This window comes from Carex rostrata, chromosome 34 (genome assembly GCF_964058835.1).
Source record: "Carex rostrata chromosome 34, lpCarRost1.2, whole genome shotgun sequence".
NCBI classification, from domain to species: domain Eukaryota; kingdom Viridiplantae; phylum Streptophyta; class Magnoliopsida; order Poales; family Cyperaceae; genus Carex; species Carex rostrata.
In genome coordinates this window covers 1,791,852-1,809,942 of record NC_135951.1, presented here as the reverse complement: position 1 = coordinate 1,809,942, position 18,091 = coordinate 1,791,852, and the positions used below count along the sequence as shown (strand labels likewise).

Here is an 18,091-nt window from a genome sequence, read left to right as displayed (position 1 = left end):
TGTCAACAGTAATAATCTAATGTACAATTTTTTTAACAAAATAGAGATACTTGTTTTAAGTTTGTTGAATTTGAAGGGGTTCACAGCTTGACCTACACTTGGCGCATCTTTCTTTTTTTCCGAGCACAAGAACAAGTAAAAACAAAGCTAACAAAGCACACATGTACTCTCTATTTCTTCAGTTGCCAACGTTCAGATAATTTTCATCAATGTTACCTCTCAAGTTTCTAGGGTTTCTCCTTCTACCGTTATCGTATTTGTTGGTGACCTCTCTAATTTTGTTTTGTTTTCCTTCTTTCTGTCCTACTGCTTTGTGTTTCTATGAGTTTTTCTTGGTTTTATTTGAGGGTTTTTTTTTTCAAAGGGCCGTGGGTTATTTTTGTATAGAAATAAAATTAGAAATATATTCTAAATTTCCTACAGCAATATATATAGAAACAAAGAAAAGAGAAATAAGAAAATAAAGAAAAAATCGATTTCCATTGTAATCTCTATAGAAACCAAAAAGAAGTAATGAAACAAAAAAAAAAAAAAATGAAAGTGCAACATCCCAAATTTTTTGAATTATTACTGTTTATGCTTAAAGATTATTTTTATAATATTAAATATACTACACATCTCTATTTAAAACAAAAAATAAAATTTGATATGAACTAATGTAACGATTAAATTTATTTTATTTTATACGTATTATTTAGTATGATAAAAATACAAATAAATTATATCACACTCCAGATTTTGACCAACCGGAGAGTGATTATAACATCATCATTGCACTTTTTCTTGATCCGCCAACCTACGTCACCAATAAAAAAATAACAAAATAACAAAACGGAGTCAACTACAAAGCTCAGTGACCTATTTATTTAACGATACGTTTTTCTATAATTGACTTAATTTAACAAACATTTAAACAAGCCCCATTAACCCACACCAATACACATCGAATTATGCATACATATTTAACCAGTAATAGTACGTCGGTCTAGGTTATCTGTAAAACAAGTCACTTCATATTCACACATGTAATCCCTGCCACAGGCGATTCCCATATTCTCATAACACAATTCCTTAAACCGCTAATTTATCTAACATTGGAAGGCCGTCAACATACTGGGAAGTCCAACCAACTGTGGGAGGCTACAACCACAAATCAAATTTTAATCTCAGACCCGCTATCTCATTAAATATATTATCATAATCCAATATGCAATATTAATATTCAAATCAACCATATAAAACAAAAATATAAATTATAGAGAAGTCTAGTTACCTGATAGCGAGAATTTTGAAACTTCAAGTCAGATTGCAATGACAACTTATAATCACGGTGACGTAGTCAAAATTCAAATTGAACATACAATAAAATTCTCCTTGATCGATCGATTGTGAAAGAAAAAGAGGAAAGATGTGTGATCTTATTTGGATCGTGTTTGGATTCCGTATGAATTCGATACGGTGAAGAAATTGAAATGGGGCAGTACTCAATGGAAATCAAACAGAGAATAAGGCAGGTATTAATTATTTATGGAAGGTTTAATGAATAGATGCGGGATTTTATTTTGTTAATTTTGTTTCTCTATAATCGAATCAAATCAAACAGAGAATAACACTTTAAAAATGAAACGGTTTTACCATTTATACACAATTATCACAAATAGCTGCGAAGGAAATGTTATTATTTTATGGATAAAAATAGAAATAAAATCGTTTATATAGATTTTTGGCAGTTACCATTTGTCACATGATATGCTATGTATTTGTCTCAATCATCAAATTATAACATAAATAATACTTTATCATATTCTTCATTTTACATTGATAATTGAACACAAAAAATAATAATTTATTTTTTTATCATACTAAATAATACATAGAAAATAAAATAAAATTAATCATTATATTAGTTGATTTAAAATTATAAAAATAATCTTTAAGCATAAATAGTAATAATTCAAAATTTTCGGGATGTTATAGGAAGGTGGAGCCTGCTCAATTAAAGAGGGAGCAATAAGGAAATAAAGAAATAAGAAAATGGAAAAATATATAGCTAAATTTTGGATTCTGCTCAATTTTAATGGTAACGTATTGTGTGGCAGTACATGTGACGAGTATGTTTTTAACTAAATTTAGATTTATATATATAAAACACATGCATTCAATCAAAATAAGACAGATTATGTAATTGGAGGGCTGAGATTAAATCTGAAATTTCATTTTTTAATCATAGCTGTTGGTGGATTAGACACCCAACGTGCTTAATAATAGAATGAGGATTTATTTGTTAGATTATAGATTAAATTATATAATTAAACTATTAATTTATCCAATAATTACACATTATTCGTTTTGTTATCATTTAACTGGTAAGGATGGGATATGAGAAAAGCCAAAACGTAACAGATAAAATGAAAATGATTCCACCCGATCCATACCATACCCATTAACATCCATAACTCAAACCTCTCTCTTTTTTGTGAAAAAAAGGTAACACAATACCAATTATAAAAGAGATCTTGAAAAGGCTCTGGAATGCTAAGGAAATGATAATTCTGGTGCTGGTACGCCTATCCTTGCAATTTAGCCTGGTCTTCTTATTTCCCTTGAGAAAGAGCACTAGCCAAAAGCTCCTCAAACTTCTTCTCTGGTTCTTTTACCTGTTTGCTGATTACGTTACCATCTTGGCAATCGGCAACCTTCTCAGGAGGTAAAAGCGACAAAATGTAGGTGCTGGTGGCGTAGGTGCTGGTGGTGTAGGCCTGATGGCCTTTTGGGCTCCTTTCCTACTACTACACTTTGGTGGGCCAGACACCATCACTTCATATTCAATTGAGGATAATGAGCTTTGGTGGAAACATTTCCTCGGCTTGGTTGTTCAGGTTGTTGTATCATTTATGGTATTGCTCGAGTTGGTGGCTATTCCCAGGCTTCGTGTAGCAGCTGCCCTTGTTTTCATTGCTGGATTGGTCAAGTACATAGAGAGAACTTTGGCTCTTCGTTCATCCAGCGTGGATCAATTGAAGGAGCATATACAGGGAAGATATGCACGCCAGAACACAATGGATATAGTTGAGGCCATCACAGTTGCAATGGATATAGTTGAGGCCATCACAGTTGCAACGCACGAGCACTTGACTATTTATAAATAAAGTAAAAAAAAAAGGTCGTCTGGGTTCAGATGGGAATTATGACATGACAAAAAACTTGAATGAATTCAAATTCTATAGTGCCCCAAGCAGAAGAAGCCAAATTAATACACCGAGGCATCTTGTTCCAAATCTGGAATCCGTATCACCACAGGTACCTGAGGTTCAATCGGTGAATTTGGACCGTTCATTTCACTTGGCACGAATCTCAAAGCATCTCAGGTACTGGATTGAGTTTGGCCTGGATGGAACTAATCTGGGCCATCCATTTTTATTAATTGCACCTCAGGTACCTGGGGGGATACGGACTCCCAAATCTGCCCATTTTTTCTGCGTACCAACAGAAGTTCCCACATCTGTGGATCACATAAATATTCTTGAACCGTTTCAAACCGGACCCACACTCTGTGCCAATCGGTGTACGTACTTAATGTACACCATGTGTAATTACATATTTAGTACACTCATTGATCCCATGTGTTATCCAAGGCTAAAACCGTACATTCAGCTTAGAACAGAGAACCACCTTCTCCTTCTCTTCCTTTTTTTTTATGCATTTTTTAATTAGAAAAAGACATACCTTTTTCAAGTAGCCGTTACCTCTCTGACGCTTCAAATTCAAAGTTTTTGAAAAATTGGCAGAAGCTGCCAATGGAGACTCTAATCCGAAGACCCCTACAGCCTAAGAATTTGAACTCTATACCGTCGCTAGAAAACCCACCAAAGAAACTAAAAAAGCTCAATCAGAAAACTACAACCCAACCATTGATTCAAGATAACACGAGCAAGGAGAACCATCTGATTCAACCCAGTGTATGCAAAGAAAACTTGAAGAAGGAGAAGCAAGATGATGAGCTGATGAGGGAAGCGTCTTTAGCAGAGGAGCTGGAGATTGTGAGAAAAAGGAGGGAGAGGCTCAGACTGGAGAGAGAGAAAACAGAGGAGATGCTCAGAGAGAGGGATTTGGTACTGGAGAGGGCCATGAAAAAGATGGAAAGGAGAGGTGAGGAGCAGAACAGCATAGAGCTAGAGATTTATAAATTTATTTTGCTCAAGGATCTCAGAACTTCATCTATGGTTAGTGATTTGCACTTGTTATTTTTGGGTTACCAGAAATTCTTGGTATAATTTGTTATCTCATATCTGTGCATTTATTGATTATTAATTGGTTATTGGGAAAAATAAATGCTTGGCGGAGGGTTTATCCTGTTCAGTCACTGAGAATGAAGGAAGAAGAAAAGAAGAGCAGAGAATTGTCAGAGGTAATTAATTGTTGCCGAGTTCATCTTTCTAGCATTATGAATTGAGACATCATTTCATAAATTAAATGCTCAAGCATTATCCTTATTTTTACTAATGAAACCAGGGTGTTTATTCGGTTAAAACGCTGAGGCAAAAAGAAGTGAAGAAAAGCAGAGGAACCCAATCAAAGGCAAGTTCATCGGTTCGGTTCGGTTGAAACCGAATCGAACTGGACAAACCAAAGTTATAATTCGGTTTCAAAAATAGAACCGAATCGAACCGATTTAGAATTGCAACCGAACAGAACCGAACAGAAGTTTTATTTCAGTTTGTGAGGTTTGTGAGGTTCAAATCGAAATATATTAATTTTTTTATTTAAAGCAATTGATTTATAATAAACCAAAGTATATGAAGAAATAAATCGAGGTATTAAGAGATAAAATGGGATATTAAGAAATAATTCGAAGTATTTAAAGCAATTGATTAAGAAATAAATCGATGTGGTTTGGACCAAATTCATAATATATAAAAGTCCGGTTGGTTCGGTCGTTTCGATTTTCAAAATTTTCAAACCGAACCAAACCAAAGTTATAATTTGGTTTTATAAAGCAAACCGAACCGAACCGTTAAACCAAACAAACTGAACCGTTTGGTCCAAACTAATTCGGTTCGGTTCAAAACCGAAAAAATCGGACCCAATGAACACCCCTACTAGTAATATTAAAATGACTATATTTACAAATTGCCATTTTATATTTACTGCATGTTTCAGTATATCAAATAATTTACAAACATATTCACAAACACCATGAATTAACTCACCTTCTTCACCTTCTTCATTTTTATTTTGTTAGAGATATCCTTTAGTTTTGTTTGTCATAACTCAGGCATGTACATAGATCACAGGGGAGAAAAGTGGTAGATATTTTGGGGTTTATTTTAAATCCAGTGAATTATATTTGACTCAGTCATCTATTCAAATCAGCATTTGAATATTTTGCAGGTTATCTCAATAAATTTGTGAGAGAAAAGACTTCCTGTTGACTGTCCAATTATGTACCACCAAATTGTAGAATAACTGAGCGAAGTCTTTAAGAGTGTTTCAACCTTCAACAATTTGCAGGAATTGAATCTGCTTCTCTCCGCAGAAAGGTAAATTAATAAGCACTTAAAACAGAAATCTAATTGTTCTTGAGAGAGAGAGACAGAAACAATTTGTATCTGATTTATTTCATTCCAGAGCATTATGAAAAAAAAAATAATGAGCTACAAATATTATTGAATTATTTAAAAGAAAAGTAACAATTATGTATAGTATCTCCTCAATTGCTAATTTTTGCAATTGATGTCCAGGCAGTATGTTCTGATCATAATCATGCAACTGTTATGTTCTTCCCATCAACATAATATGCAACAGCTCATATGTATTTGCTTCTACTGTCGTCACGGCATGGCTGTATAATTATTAAAACCAAAATCTTTATTAAAACTTACAAACAGTTTGACACTTACAAGATGATATATAATGTATTTAACTATGTGGCTTTAGTTGTTGCATGGTAAAATTTCAATAAATTGGCATGCAAAAGTCTCATGCCTGACTTGTTTTGAAATTCTAGTAAAATTTTACAGTATTATCTCGACTTGTCCATGGATGAATATATTGTTTTATGTATTCTACAGTTGCTGATTTGATAGGTTCCCTTCAACAAGCAACGGCTGAATTTCTTCATTCCCTATCTGAATCTATTGGATATTGTACGTATTACAGACCCGACAACAGAGCTACTTTAAAAAAGAGAGAAAGATGCATGCTTGTGAAAAGCTAAGTGTGCATGGAAAGAAAGGATATAATAATATAATCAGTTCAAGCAAAGAACATATCTGATTTTGGTGGAATATATATAGTTTTCACTTTACGCCAATTAAAGTTCAATTTGGCCCCACCTTTAAGCAAAGCATAAAAAAAAAAAAAAACAAAGAAGAGAGAGAAATTAATTAACTATAGTTTTCTACTTAATTGCTCTTACAGCAGATATCCGCTGCTATTAATTCGATTTATTTTGCATTAGTAAATTAATTAATCTTAGTTGGGTTGTGAAGTAACGAATGGACTTGTCCAGTTCAGAACATTTCTCATGCCTCATATATATCTCGTACAAAATGTTAATTGTCAAATCAGACGTATCCTTGTAGTAATTTTGTTTTTTGTAAAATATTAATTTTTAATGATGAATATGTAATATAATTAGTAAGATAAAAGTAGATATTAATATTGAAAATCTGATTTTAAATAAATTTAGGTTTTTCATTTTCATTTTCATAGATAATATATATGTAAACACTCATTTTTATAGAATGGAATTCAGGAAAAACAGTTATTATCAATGTATGAATATAATTTTTGAATTGGAATATGACACATGTAATGGAAATTAATTAACAGTAAAAGTAAGAAGCAGAAACACCCTAATTTCTTTACACGGAAGCTAAGAATATATACCCCTTAAAATAAGAGAGCTCTAGGAGAGTCAGTTCTTCCAATGCCATTAATTACCATCTACAACCATCTTCTCCTGGATTAATTCTTCGGGACAAGAATCGATCGCTACAACTGAACCACATCACCCGGGCCCAATCTCGGAGCTGAGCTCGTCTAAGGAGCACCTCAAAGAGCTTTAATTCAAGTAAGCACTTACTCTATAATTATTGTATATGTTGATATTAAGCACTGCTAGCCCCTATTTAAAGGGGAATATGTTGATTTTGAATCCAGTAGTTCATGGTATAAATAAGGAAGCATATATAGTTATCTGCTTCAGAACTGAAAATGAAACCCTTTTAATTGTTTATCCGATTAGTATCATATACGATAAGGCAGATATGTGTAAGAAATTTATTTTGTTTACTTAACGGATATTGGTATGGGTAATAAAAAAATTGTTAGATTATCAGGGTAAGATTAAGGGTAACAACTATTTCGTATCCGTTATCCTATAGATAAATTATTAAATCATATATGATATTTTTTTTATTTATACATATAATTAACTATATTTTTTATTTTGATTAGATTGATTTAAACAACATTTTATATTGTTTCTTAATTATTAATTTTTGACAAAATTAAATTATATATCATCTTATATCCCTATATTTGATTAATAATTTATTATTATTAAACTAATGGAATAAAAATTATAATTTTATTATTTTATGAAATTATGCACATGATGTGTTTAATATATTATTTATTTGTTACATTATAGATTAAATTATATAATTAAACTATTAATTTATCCGATAATTACGCATTATTCGTTTTGTTATCCTTTAACTTGTAAGGGATAAGAAAAACCAAAACATAACGGATAAGAGTAGAGTATGGATATGAAAATGATTCCACCCAATCCATACCATACCCATTGACATCCATAACTGAAACCTCTCTCTCTTTTTTGAAAAAAGGTAACACAATGCCAATTATAAAAGAGAGCTTGAAAAGGCTCTGGAATGCTGACGAAATGAGAATCCTGGTGCTGGTAAGCCTATCCTTGCAATTTGGCCTGGTCTTCTTATCTCCCTTGAGAAAGCGCACTAGCCAAAAGTTCCTCAAACTTGTTCTCTGGTTCTTTTACCTGTTTGCTGATTACGTTGCCATCTTGGCAATCGGCAACCTTCTCAGGAGGCAAAACGTAGATGCTGGTGGCATAGGCCTGATGGCCTTTTGGGCTCCTTTTCTACTGCTCCACCTTGGTGGGCCAGACACCATCACTTCATTTTCACTTGAAGATAATGAGCTCTGGTGGAGACATTTCCTCGGCTTGATCGTTCAGGTTGTTGTATCATTTATAGTATTGCTCGAGTTGGTGGCTATTCCCAGGCTTCGTGTAGCAGCTGCCCTTGTTTTCATTGCTGGATTGGTCAAGTACTTGGAGAGAACTTTGGCTCTCCGTTCTTCCAGCATGGATCAATTGAAGGAGCATAAACAGGGAAGGTATGCAGGCCAGAAAACATTGAGCCGCACACCATGGAATGAGCCGCAGCCTTCCATTATAGTTGATGCCTTTGGTTTATTTATAAATTTCATGCCTCTGGTGGCAGACCTCAGGCTCATCTTCCGGACGCAAGGCAATATAGAATATGCAGAGTATTTCCGGGACCGTGGTGTACGTATGGCATTTAAAATGGTGGACATGGAGCTTTCATTCCTATATGATATGCTTCACACCAAGGCTATTCTTATCAATGGTCCGCATGGTTTCCTCTGGCGATTTGCCTCTCTTGGGATGATCTTCCCTGCTTTCATACTCTTTCTTAAGAGCGAGAAAAGAGGTTACACAAAAGCAGACATCATAATATCTTATGTTTTACTTGGTTCTGCTCTATTCATGGAATTGATTTCCCTTCTTCTAATCATATTCTCTGATTGGATGATAATCGCACTTGAACAAAAGGAACACAGGCTACTAAAGAATCTGGCAGTTATTATTGCCAAAGTTATGTCATGTTTTTTATTCGGGAGCAAGCCCCGGTGGTCAAAGTCGATGGGGCAATACAGCTTGTTGAATATTTCCCTGAGAGATGAAAATACCATCATTAGACGGATTTTGGGTGAACTTAAGGTGGAAAATTTATGGGATAATTTTTTTTTCATTCACGATGTTCCTGTGCCAGGCAAGTTAGAAGAGATTTTATATGAATGGTCCATCCGCATGCCTTTTGAGGATTTTCAAGATTACAATACAGGGAAATTATTCATACATGAGGGAGAGAACGTTTTGCCATGGCGCGACACTGATGTGGAATTTGACGAGTGTATTCTAAGATGGCACATTGCCACGGATCTCCACTTCCACCCCCACGGTGCTAGGAATGACAATAACAGAAGTCATGCAGACCGTGAAATAAGTTTGATAATCTCAAACTACATGGTGTACCTTTTAATCATGCAACCGTCTATGATGCCGGATGGAATTGGGAAAATAAGATTTCAGGAAACCTGTGCTGCTGTCAAAAGTTTCTATCACGTAAAGATGAGTGGGCGTACAGAAGAAGAGGCAAGAAATGCATTATTGGATTATGATATCATAGAGCATGAGACCAATACATGGTCGGTGTTGTCTGATGCGTGCAAACTAGCAAGACAGCTTAATAGGTATGGAGAGGACGAGAGGTGGGGCATTATCAGTAGAGCTTGGGTGGATATGCTGTTCTATGCGGCTATTAATTGCAAGACGTACAACCATGCCAAGCAATTGAGCCAAGGAGGAGAATTTCTCACGCACGTCTATTTGCTCATGGTTCAGTGCGTGAATATTCCTGAAGGATATTTTCCCCGAAAAGTACCGCCTTAGAGATTCCGGGGCCGGCTGTTTGAAGATCCTGAGATACTTTTGGCGAGGATAAAAGAGTGACTTTTTGCGACGGACTACTTTCATTGTTCAGTTTTTACCTTTTGCAACGGACGGCCGTCGTAAATGCGCTTTTTCCCTCGCAAAAAATGTCTACTTTGTTGTAGTGTGTGCTGATGACTCATAAATAATATCCTTACTGCTTGACTTTCTTATTTAATTTCTTCTTAGATTTTGTGCATGTTTTATTTAATTACTACTGGATTTCTTGTGTGCTGTACTACTATATATATGTATGTGTGTGTGTGTTTGTACCAACATAAATCTTTTAGACAGAATAAGGTGAACAGAATGTTTGTGTGCTAAATAATTTTGTTGTTTATAAATTGATTTATATATTGTATATTCATCCTTAATTTGCCTTCACTAATTAAAACCATTCATGTTCTACTAAAAAATTCTGAATATTTCTAATACGAAATCAGGAATTAAATTTCACAAGTTCATTTTGAGTCCACGCTTATAACGCACGGAATCATTTATACTTGGTGCAGATTTAAATATTTGCCCTTATCGAATAAACGACTATGATTGATCTTGAATGGGAGCAGAATTGCACCGGATAACGATTTCAACAGAGCTGGTTTTCCTTCATTCAACACACAGTGTAGATTGAAAAAAACTCTCCATATAGTTCATGCGTTGCATGAAGCAAAAACTACTCTGTTAAAATCACATCCCTAGATAATCATCAAAACTACTCAGGCACATATATATACAGTATGACACTTTCTATTATATATCCTACATATAACAGCAATTATGACCGGGAATAAAAAATTATTTGAGTTCGAAGAATCTAACAAGTGGCGAAGCCACATTATTTCAAGGGAGGACACTTGTTACTACTGTTGGTCAAAAAAAAAATCATAATATATATGAAATTTTTAAGAGCGCAAGTCAACGGTAATATCTAGATATTATTTATTTTCCATATATTGTACATAACTGACTTTTAATTATTCGAATTACATTGATTCATATTTATTTATATATTTCTGATATAGTAAATTGAAAACGGGTCGGGTCGGGTAGGGTCAGTCCGGACCCGGCTAGGCCAAGGTTTCCACGGTTCTCAGGTCCGGTGGGTCTACGGATTAGCACGGGTCGAATCTGGCGGGTCTAATTTGGAGGACTTGGCCCAAATCCGTACTAGACTCATGGTCCAAAATTCACATGGATCAGTCCGGGTCAGATCTGGATCTAGTCCGGATCTTTTTTTTTTTTTTAAACAATGGACTGTTTATGGCTGAAACAGCACTGTTCCTGAACAAAATAGGACTATTCCTAACCGAAACAGGTCTGTTTTTGTTTAGTCCGGTCTGGGTCTAGACGGGTCTCGGGTTTGGACGGGTCAAACCCGCTGGTCTTTTTCAATTAACTAGTCTGATATCCAATATGTATTTGTATTTAAAAATTTATAACGATACAAAGATACATATTTGATCCGTTTACACCTCTAACTTCCACAACATAGGTCACGGAGATCGTGATCTTTCTTTCTGCGAATTTGGATAAATAAATTCGGATATTTGTCCAATACGAAAAAAACATCCGGATTCAGATATGGCTATATTTTTTTACTATGTAAACAAAGCGGATATCTGAAACTACCCGGATCCAAAACCCGCCTCAAAAAATATGTGGTTTTAGTTGTTGCATGGTACAATTTCAATAAAATATGCATGCAAAAGTCTCATGTCTGACGCCTTATTTATTTCTATAGCTGATCAAATGCTTGTAAAATTTTCCAGTATTATCTCGACTTCTCCATGGATGAATACGCGTGGGTAACAACTAATTATATATGATATTTTTTATTTATACATATAATTAACTATATATTTTTTTATTTTTATTAGATTAATTTATACAATATTTTTAATTGGTTCTTAATTAGTAATTTATGACAAAATTATAATTTTATTATTTTATGATATTACGTACAATATGTCTATTATATTTATTTGTTTGTTATAATACAGATTAAATTATATAAACTATTAATTTATTCCATAATTACAAATTATTCATTTTGTTATTTTTTATCTTAACGGATAAGGGTATGATATGAGTAAAGCCCAAAATTAACAGATAAGAGTATGGTATGGATAGCAAAATACCTCCACCGGATCTGTACAGTATCCATTGACACACAACTGAAACCTCTCTTTTCTTTGTGAAAAAAGGTACCACAATGCCAATTACAAAAGAGAACTTGAAAATGCTCTGGAATGTTCAGGAAATGAGAATCCTGATGCTGGTAAGCCTATCCTTGCAATTTGGCCTGGTCTTCTTGTCTCCCTTGAGAAAGCGCACTGGCCAGAAGCTCCTCGATCAAATTTCTTCTCTGGTTCTTTTACCTGTTTCCTGATTACGTTGCCACCTTGGCAATCGGCAACCTTCTTAGGAGGCAAAACGTAGGCGCTGGTGGCGTAGGCCTGATGGCCTTTTGGGTTCCTTTCCTCCTCCTCCACCTTCGTGGGCCAGACACCATCACTTCATTTTCAATTGAGGATAATAAGCTCTGGTGGAGACATTTCCTCGGATTGGTCGTTCAGGTTGTAATAGTTAGAAGAGATTTTATATGGACAGCTCGTACCCGTGATCAGTTTGCAAGAGTTAAAAGATTGCAAAGGCAAGGAAGTAATTGAAAAGGAGGCAATTAACCCTTTGATCACATGGTGCATCAATAAGAGGGAATTTGACCAGAGTATTCTAATATAACACATTGCCACGGATCTCTTCTTCCACACCGACGGTGCTAAGAATGACAATCACGCTCAGTCAGATCAGATCCGTGAAATAAGTTTGATAATTTCAAACTACATGGTGTACCTGTGCCCATGTCAAATTTTACATTCACACAAAGAGAAGTGGGCTTACAGAAGAAGAGGCAAGAAAAGCGTTATTGGATTTGCATTTAGACATGGATGATAATATCTTAGGGGACAAAATTACATGGTCAGTGTTGTCTGATGCACGCTCGCTTGTAAAACAGCTAACTGTGATGGCAGAGGACCGGAGGTGGCGCCTTATCAGTGGAGTTTGGGTGGAGATGCTGCGCCATGCGGCTATTAATTGCAAGACGTACTACCATGCCAAGCAATTGAGCCAGGGTGGAGAATTTCTCACACACCTCTATCTGCTCATGACTCACATGTGCATTAGAGATGCTGAAGATGTTGTTTGATTTTTAAAGTTAAGAAGTAAAACTCTTGGAGCTCATAAATAATCTTCCTTACTGCTTGACTTTCTTATTTAATTTCTTCTTTGTTTTTGTGCATGTTTTATTTACTACTGGATTTGTTCCTGCTGTACAACTATGTATGTACCAATTTAAATCTTTTAGACAGAATAACGTCAACATAATGTTTGTGTTCTTAAATAACCTTAGCGCTCTCAGCGCTTTTTGTCTTGCTTGTGGGACTAAACTGGAGCAAAAAGTAGAGTAAAAAGCAATAGAAAGCAGTGGAAACCGGACAAAGGTTTTGCTCCCGGCCAATTTTTTTTAAGACTTGTTTATATTGATGGGTCATGGGCCTAATATAATACAAAAGGAAGTCCAAAATTCAAAACTTTCTTATCCAAAATTCAAAAAAAAAATTGAGACTAAATCTTTGATATGAACCCAATACTTAATTCCGAATTATTCCTGAATTATATCCGAATCAAGAATTTTTTACCTCCCCAAATATACACCTATGTTGAATTTAGTGCAATTTTGGTTTGCTCAAGTCGGATATTCGTTATCTGACTTTAGATTGTCTTTGATTTTGAATCTTTCATGTTCGAATCAATCGAATTTTATGTTGTTCGCCTTGGCTCATTTCGGATTTGAGTTGCAATCTAGTTTCAGCTTGTTCAATTTTAAATCGTTCAAAATGGATTCGGATCAAATAATGTTTTGCCACCACTTGAATAAATAACCATAGGTTTTGATGGAAGTGGACTCGGCCCATAAATAAAGACCAGATTTATCTTGCAAAGTCCATCAACACACCAAGCTTGTGACCGTGCTCATTAATCTAACGGGTTTACAGACCCGACAACAGAGCTACATTAGAAAAGAAAGAAAGATGCATGCTTGTGAAAGGAGGGAAAGAATATAATAATCAGTTCATGTGCACATGTGCATGGAGGGAAAGGAATATAATAATCAGTTCAAGTCAAGAACATATTCGATTTTGGTGGAATATATAAAGTTTCCACTTTACACCAATTAAAGTTCAATTTGGAAGTACCTTTGAGCAAAGCATAAAAAAACAAAGAAAGAGAGAAATAATCTACTTAATTGCACTTAGAGCAGATATCCGCATCAGCTGCTATTTATTTGATTAATTTTGAATTAATTAATTAATTAATCTTAATTAGGTTGTGAAATATTCAACGGACGTGGTCCAGTTCATATATATCTCGTACAAACTGTTAATTGTCAAATCAAATGCATCTTTGTAGTAATATTTTTTTTTGTAAAATATTAATTTTTAATGATGAATATGTAATATAATTAGTAAAATAAATGAGTCTTGTTGCTGGATAGATCGAAAAGTAGATATTAATATTGAAAATCTGATTTTAAATAAATTTAAGTTTTTCATTTTCATGGATAAAATATGAATTAACACTCATTTTTTAGAGACTGTAATTCAGAAAGTAAGAAGCATAATGGAATATGGCACACATAATGAAAGTTAATTAACAGTGAAAGTAAGAAGCATAAACCCTAATTTCTTTACACAGGAGCTAAGAATATATACCCCTTAAAATAAGAGAGCTCTAGGAGAGTCAGTTCTTCCAATGCCATTAATTACCATCTACAACCATCTCCTCTTGGATTAATTCTTCGGGACAAGAATCGATCGCTACAACTGAACCACATCACCCGGGCCCAATCTCGGAGCTGAGCTCGTCTAAGGAGCACCTCAAAGAGCTTTAATTCAAGTAAGCACTTGCTCTATAATTATTGTATATGTTGATATTAAGCACTTCTAGCCCCCTATTTAGAAGAGAATATGTTGATTTTGAATCCAGTAGTTCATGGTATAAATATGGAAACATATATAGTTATCTGCTTCAGAACTGAAACTAGCTAGATGGCGTCAATGAAACCCTTTTAACTGTTTACCCGATTAGTATCATATACGATAAGGCAGATATGTGTAGAAATTTTTTTTGTTAACTTAATGGATATTGGTATGTGTAATAAAAAAATTGTTATATTATTGGACTAAGATTAAGGGTAACAACTATTTTGTACCCGTTATTCTATAGATAAATTATTAAATTATATATGATATTTTTATTTATACATATAATTATGTATATTTTTTTTTATTATATTGATTTATACAACATTTTATATTGTTTATTAATTAGTAATTTATGACAAAATTATATTATATATCATTTTATATCGCTATATTTCATTAATGATTTATTATTATTAAACTAATGGAATAAAAAATTCTAATTTTATTATTTTATGAAATTATGTACATGATGTGTTTAATATATTTATTTATTTGTTAGATTATAGATTAAATTATATAATTAAACTATTAATTTATCCGATAATTACACATAATTTGTTTTGTTATCCTTTAACTGGTAAGGGTAGGATATGAGAGTAGAGTATGGATAGCAAAATGCCTCCACCGGATCCGTACGGTATCCATTGACACACATAACTGAAACCTCTCTTTTCTTTGTGAAAAAAGGTACCACAATGCCAATTACAAAAGAGAGCTTGAAAATGCTCTGGAATGTTGAGGAAATGGGAATCCTGATGCTGGTAAGCCTGTCCTTGCAATTTGGCCTGGTCTTCTTGTCTCCCTTGAGAAAGCGCACTGGCCAGAAGCTCCTCAAACTTCTTCTCTGGTTCTTTTACCTGTTTCCTGATTAAGTTGCCACCTTGGCAATCGGCAACCTTCTTAGGAGGCAAAACGCGGTGCATCAATAAGAGGGAATTTGATCACCAGAGTATTCTAATATAACACATTGCCACGGATCTCTTCTTCCACACCCACGGTGCTAAGAATGACAATCACGCTCAGTCAGATCAGATCCGTGAAATAAGTTTGATAATTTCAAACTACATGGTGTACCTTTTAACAATGCAACCGTCCATGATGCCGGATGGAATTGGGAAAATAAGATTTCAGCATACCAATGCCCATGTCAAATTTTACATTCACACAAAGAGAAGTGGGCTTACAGAAGAAGAGGCAAGAAAAGCGTTATTGGATTTGCATTTAGACATGGATGATAATATCTTAGGGGACAAAATTACATGGTCGGTGTTGTCTGATGCACGCTCGCTTGTAAAACAGCTAACTGTGATGGCAGAGGACCGGAGGTGGCGCCTTATCAGTGGAGTTTGGGTGGAGATGCTGCGCCATGCGGCTATTAATTGCAAGACATACAACCATGCCAAGCAATTGAGTCAGGGTGGATAATTTCTCACACACCTCTATCTGCTCATGATTCACATGTGCATTAGATATGCTGAAGATGCTGTTTGACTTTTAAAGTTAAGCAGTAAAACTCTTGGAGCTCATAAATAATCTTCCTTACTGCTTGACTTTCTTATTTAATTTCTTCTTTGTTTTTGTGCATGATTTATTTACTACTGGATTTGTTCCTGCTGTACAACTATGTATGTACCAATTTAAATCTTTTAGACAGAATAACGTCAACAGAATGTTTGTGTTCTTAATAATTTTGTTGTTAATTTGATCTTTTATACTGTATATTCATTCTTAATTATCCTTGACTAATTTAAACGATTCATGTTTTCTCCAAAAAAAATCTGAATATTTCTAATCTGGCATATACAATGACAAGGAATTTCATTTCATATATTAAGAGCCTCCCAACAAAAATGATCAGATCAAAACCAAACCCAAAAAATTCCGAATTTTATTTCATATATACAATGACAAATATCCAGGTAACTTCCTCTTTTTATTTTTCAAACTTTATTCTAATAATCACAGAGCAGTTTTAACAGAGTAGAGTAGCACCAGATAAAGATTGAATCTACATCATCTGCATTAACATACCGTTTTAGTTAATTTCCAAACCGTGCGATCAAAATTCAGACCAATCAGGTCCACGCTTATAATGAACGATATCCTTATTACTTAGTGCGAATTTAAATCGTACGGTACAGATGTTAACTCAAAAATTGAGTTAACTCCTCTCACTGAACAGAATCATACAGAATCCTTAATACTTAGTGTGAATTCATATAGATTTGCCCTTGTCAAATAAACAATTATGAATGAGAGCAGAATATATAGCACCGGATATTGATTTTAATTTTTAACACAGAAGTTTTTGCTTCATGCAACGCACAAACTATAAAATAAAAACATCTCTGCAGATAGTTCGTGCGATACATGAAGAAAAAACTGCTCTGTTAAATTCTTTACCCAGCGCCCCTTGTTTTTCCAAGAAGCCACACCCGATCTAATTACGAAACTACCAAAATGGCCTTCTCCCCTCCTTGCTTCTTTGCTCTCCTGCCATTCTCCCTTGCTAAGCGCCTTTCTTCCACTCCCAACCCGGTTTGCATCCACCGGCTCATCGGTTTGGTTTGATTGGGCCGATGCGCTCCGGTTTGTATAATTTGAGATTGAATTGAAACAGAAACAATTTTATTTATTGAGTTTTCAGTACATTGCTTACAAGGGTTTATATAGGCTAATTAACATAGTAGGAAATATCGGCCGATACCAATCCGGATCGGCCGATACGTATCGGTATCGGCCAAGACCGATCCGATACCTTGCCGATATTCGCAGATTTTGTGTTTTTCGTCTATTTTCTGCCATTCTGGTCCGATTCTAGTCATTATTCGTCTGAAAACTTTAACCCGTACGTGATTGATTAAATAGAGTATAAACTATGCACATGCTGTAAACTCGCCACATTCATTGATCAAATAGAGTATCAAGTATCAACTATATATGCTAAAATAGAGAAATATAAACCCATGATTAAAGATGTTAATAATCTTTCATTTGGATCTACAGTGTCTTCTTTTTTTTGTTCTGAACAACAATATCTTCATTTTTATCATAATACAAACGATGATAAAGTGATCCGTCAAACACGACATAGTTTCTGGCAGTGAAAGAGTGTGTTTATAGTTTTAATGCTTGTAGTATATTGTATTAGTGGATTATTTGATTGTAATCATTTATCTAAACATAAATTATTGACAAATTAATTTTTTATCATTTTTTTTCCTTTTTTTTAGTGTAGAACAAGCTTCTGGCCAAA

The 18,091-nt window shown here is 34.4% G+C and overlaps 2 protein-coding genes across 2 annotated transcripts; both read left to right on the top strand.

Moving 5' to 3' along the window:
• Window positions 1-2,762: 2,762 nt before the first annotated feature.
• LOC144548851 (uncharacterized) lies at window positions 2,763-6,276 on the top strand. Its single transcript, XM_078297563.1, has 5 exons — window positions 2,763-3,113; window positions 3,789-4,223; window positions 4,343-4,408; window positions 4,513-4,578; window positions 6,160-6,276. Exons 1-5 carry the CDS (start codon window positions 2,763-2,765, stop codon window positions 6,274-6,276), a joined length of 1,035 nt encoding a protein of 344 aa, XP_078153689.1.
• A 729-nt stretch (window positions 6,277-7,005) lies between these two features.
• Window positions 7,006-9,745, top strand: LOC144548850 (uncharacterized). Its single transcript, XM_078297562.1, has 2 exons — window positions 7,006-7,075; window positions 7,857-9,745. The coding sequence occupies exon 2, from the start codon at window positions 7,865-7,867 to the stop codon at window positions 9,743-9,745; it is 1,881 nt and encodes a 626-aa protein (XP_078153688.1). The 5' UTR covers window positions 7,006-7,075; window positions 7,857-7,864.
• Window positions 9,746-18,091: the final 8,346 nt, after the last annotated feature.

What these genes read in the sequence shown, in the direction of transcription:
- LOC144548851 (XM_078297563.1), top strand. Translation starts at nt 2,763, where the DNA reads ATGGCCTTTTGGGCTCCTTTCCTACTACTACACTTTGGTGGGCCAGAC. An exon ending in ATATAGTTGAGGCCATCACA is followed by an intron (nt 3,114 to 3,788) that starts GTTGCAACGCAC and finishes AAAAATTGGCAG; the next exon opens with AAGCTGCCAATGGAGACTCT. An exon ending in AGAGCAGAGAATTGTCAGAG is followed by an intron (nt 4,409 to 4,512) that starts GTAATTAATTGT and finishes TAATGAAACCAG; the next exon opens with GGTGTTTATTCGGTTAAAAC.
- LOC144548850 (XM_078297562.1), top strand. Translation starts at nt 7,865, where the DNA reads ATGCCAATTATAAAAGAGAGCTTGAAAAGGCTCTGGAATGCTGACGAA.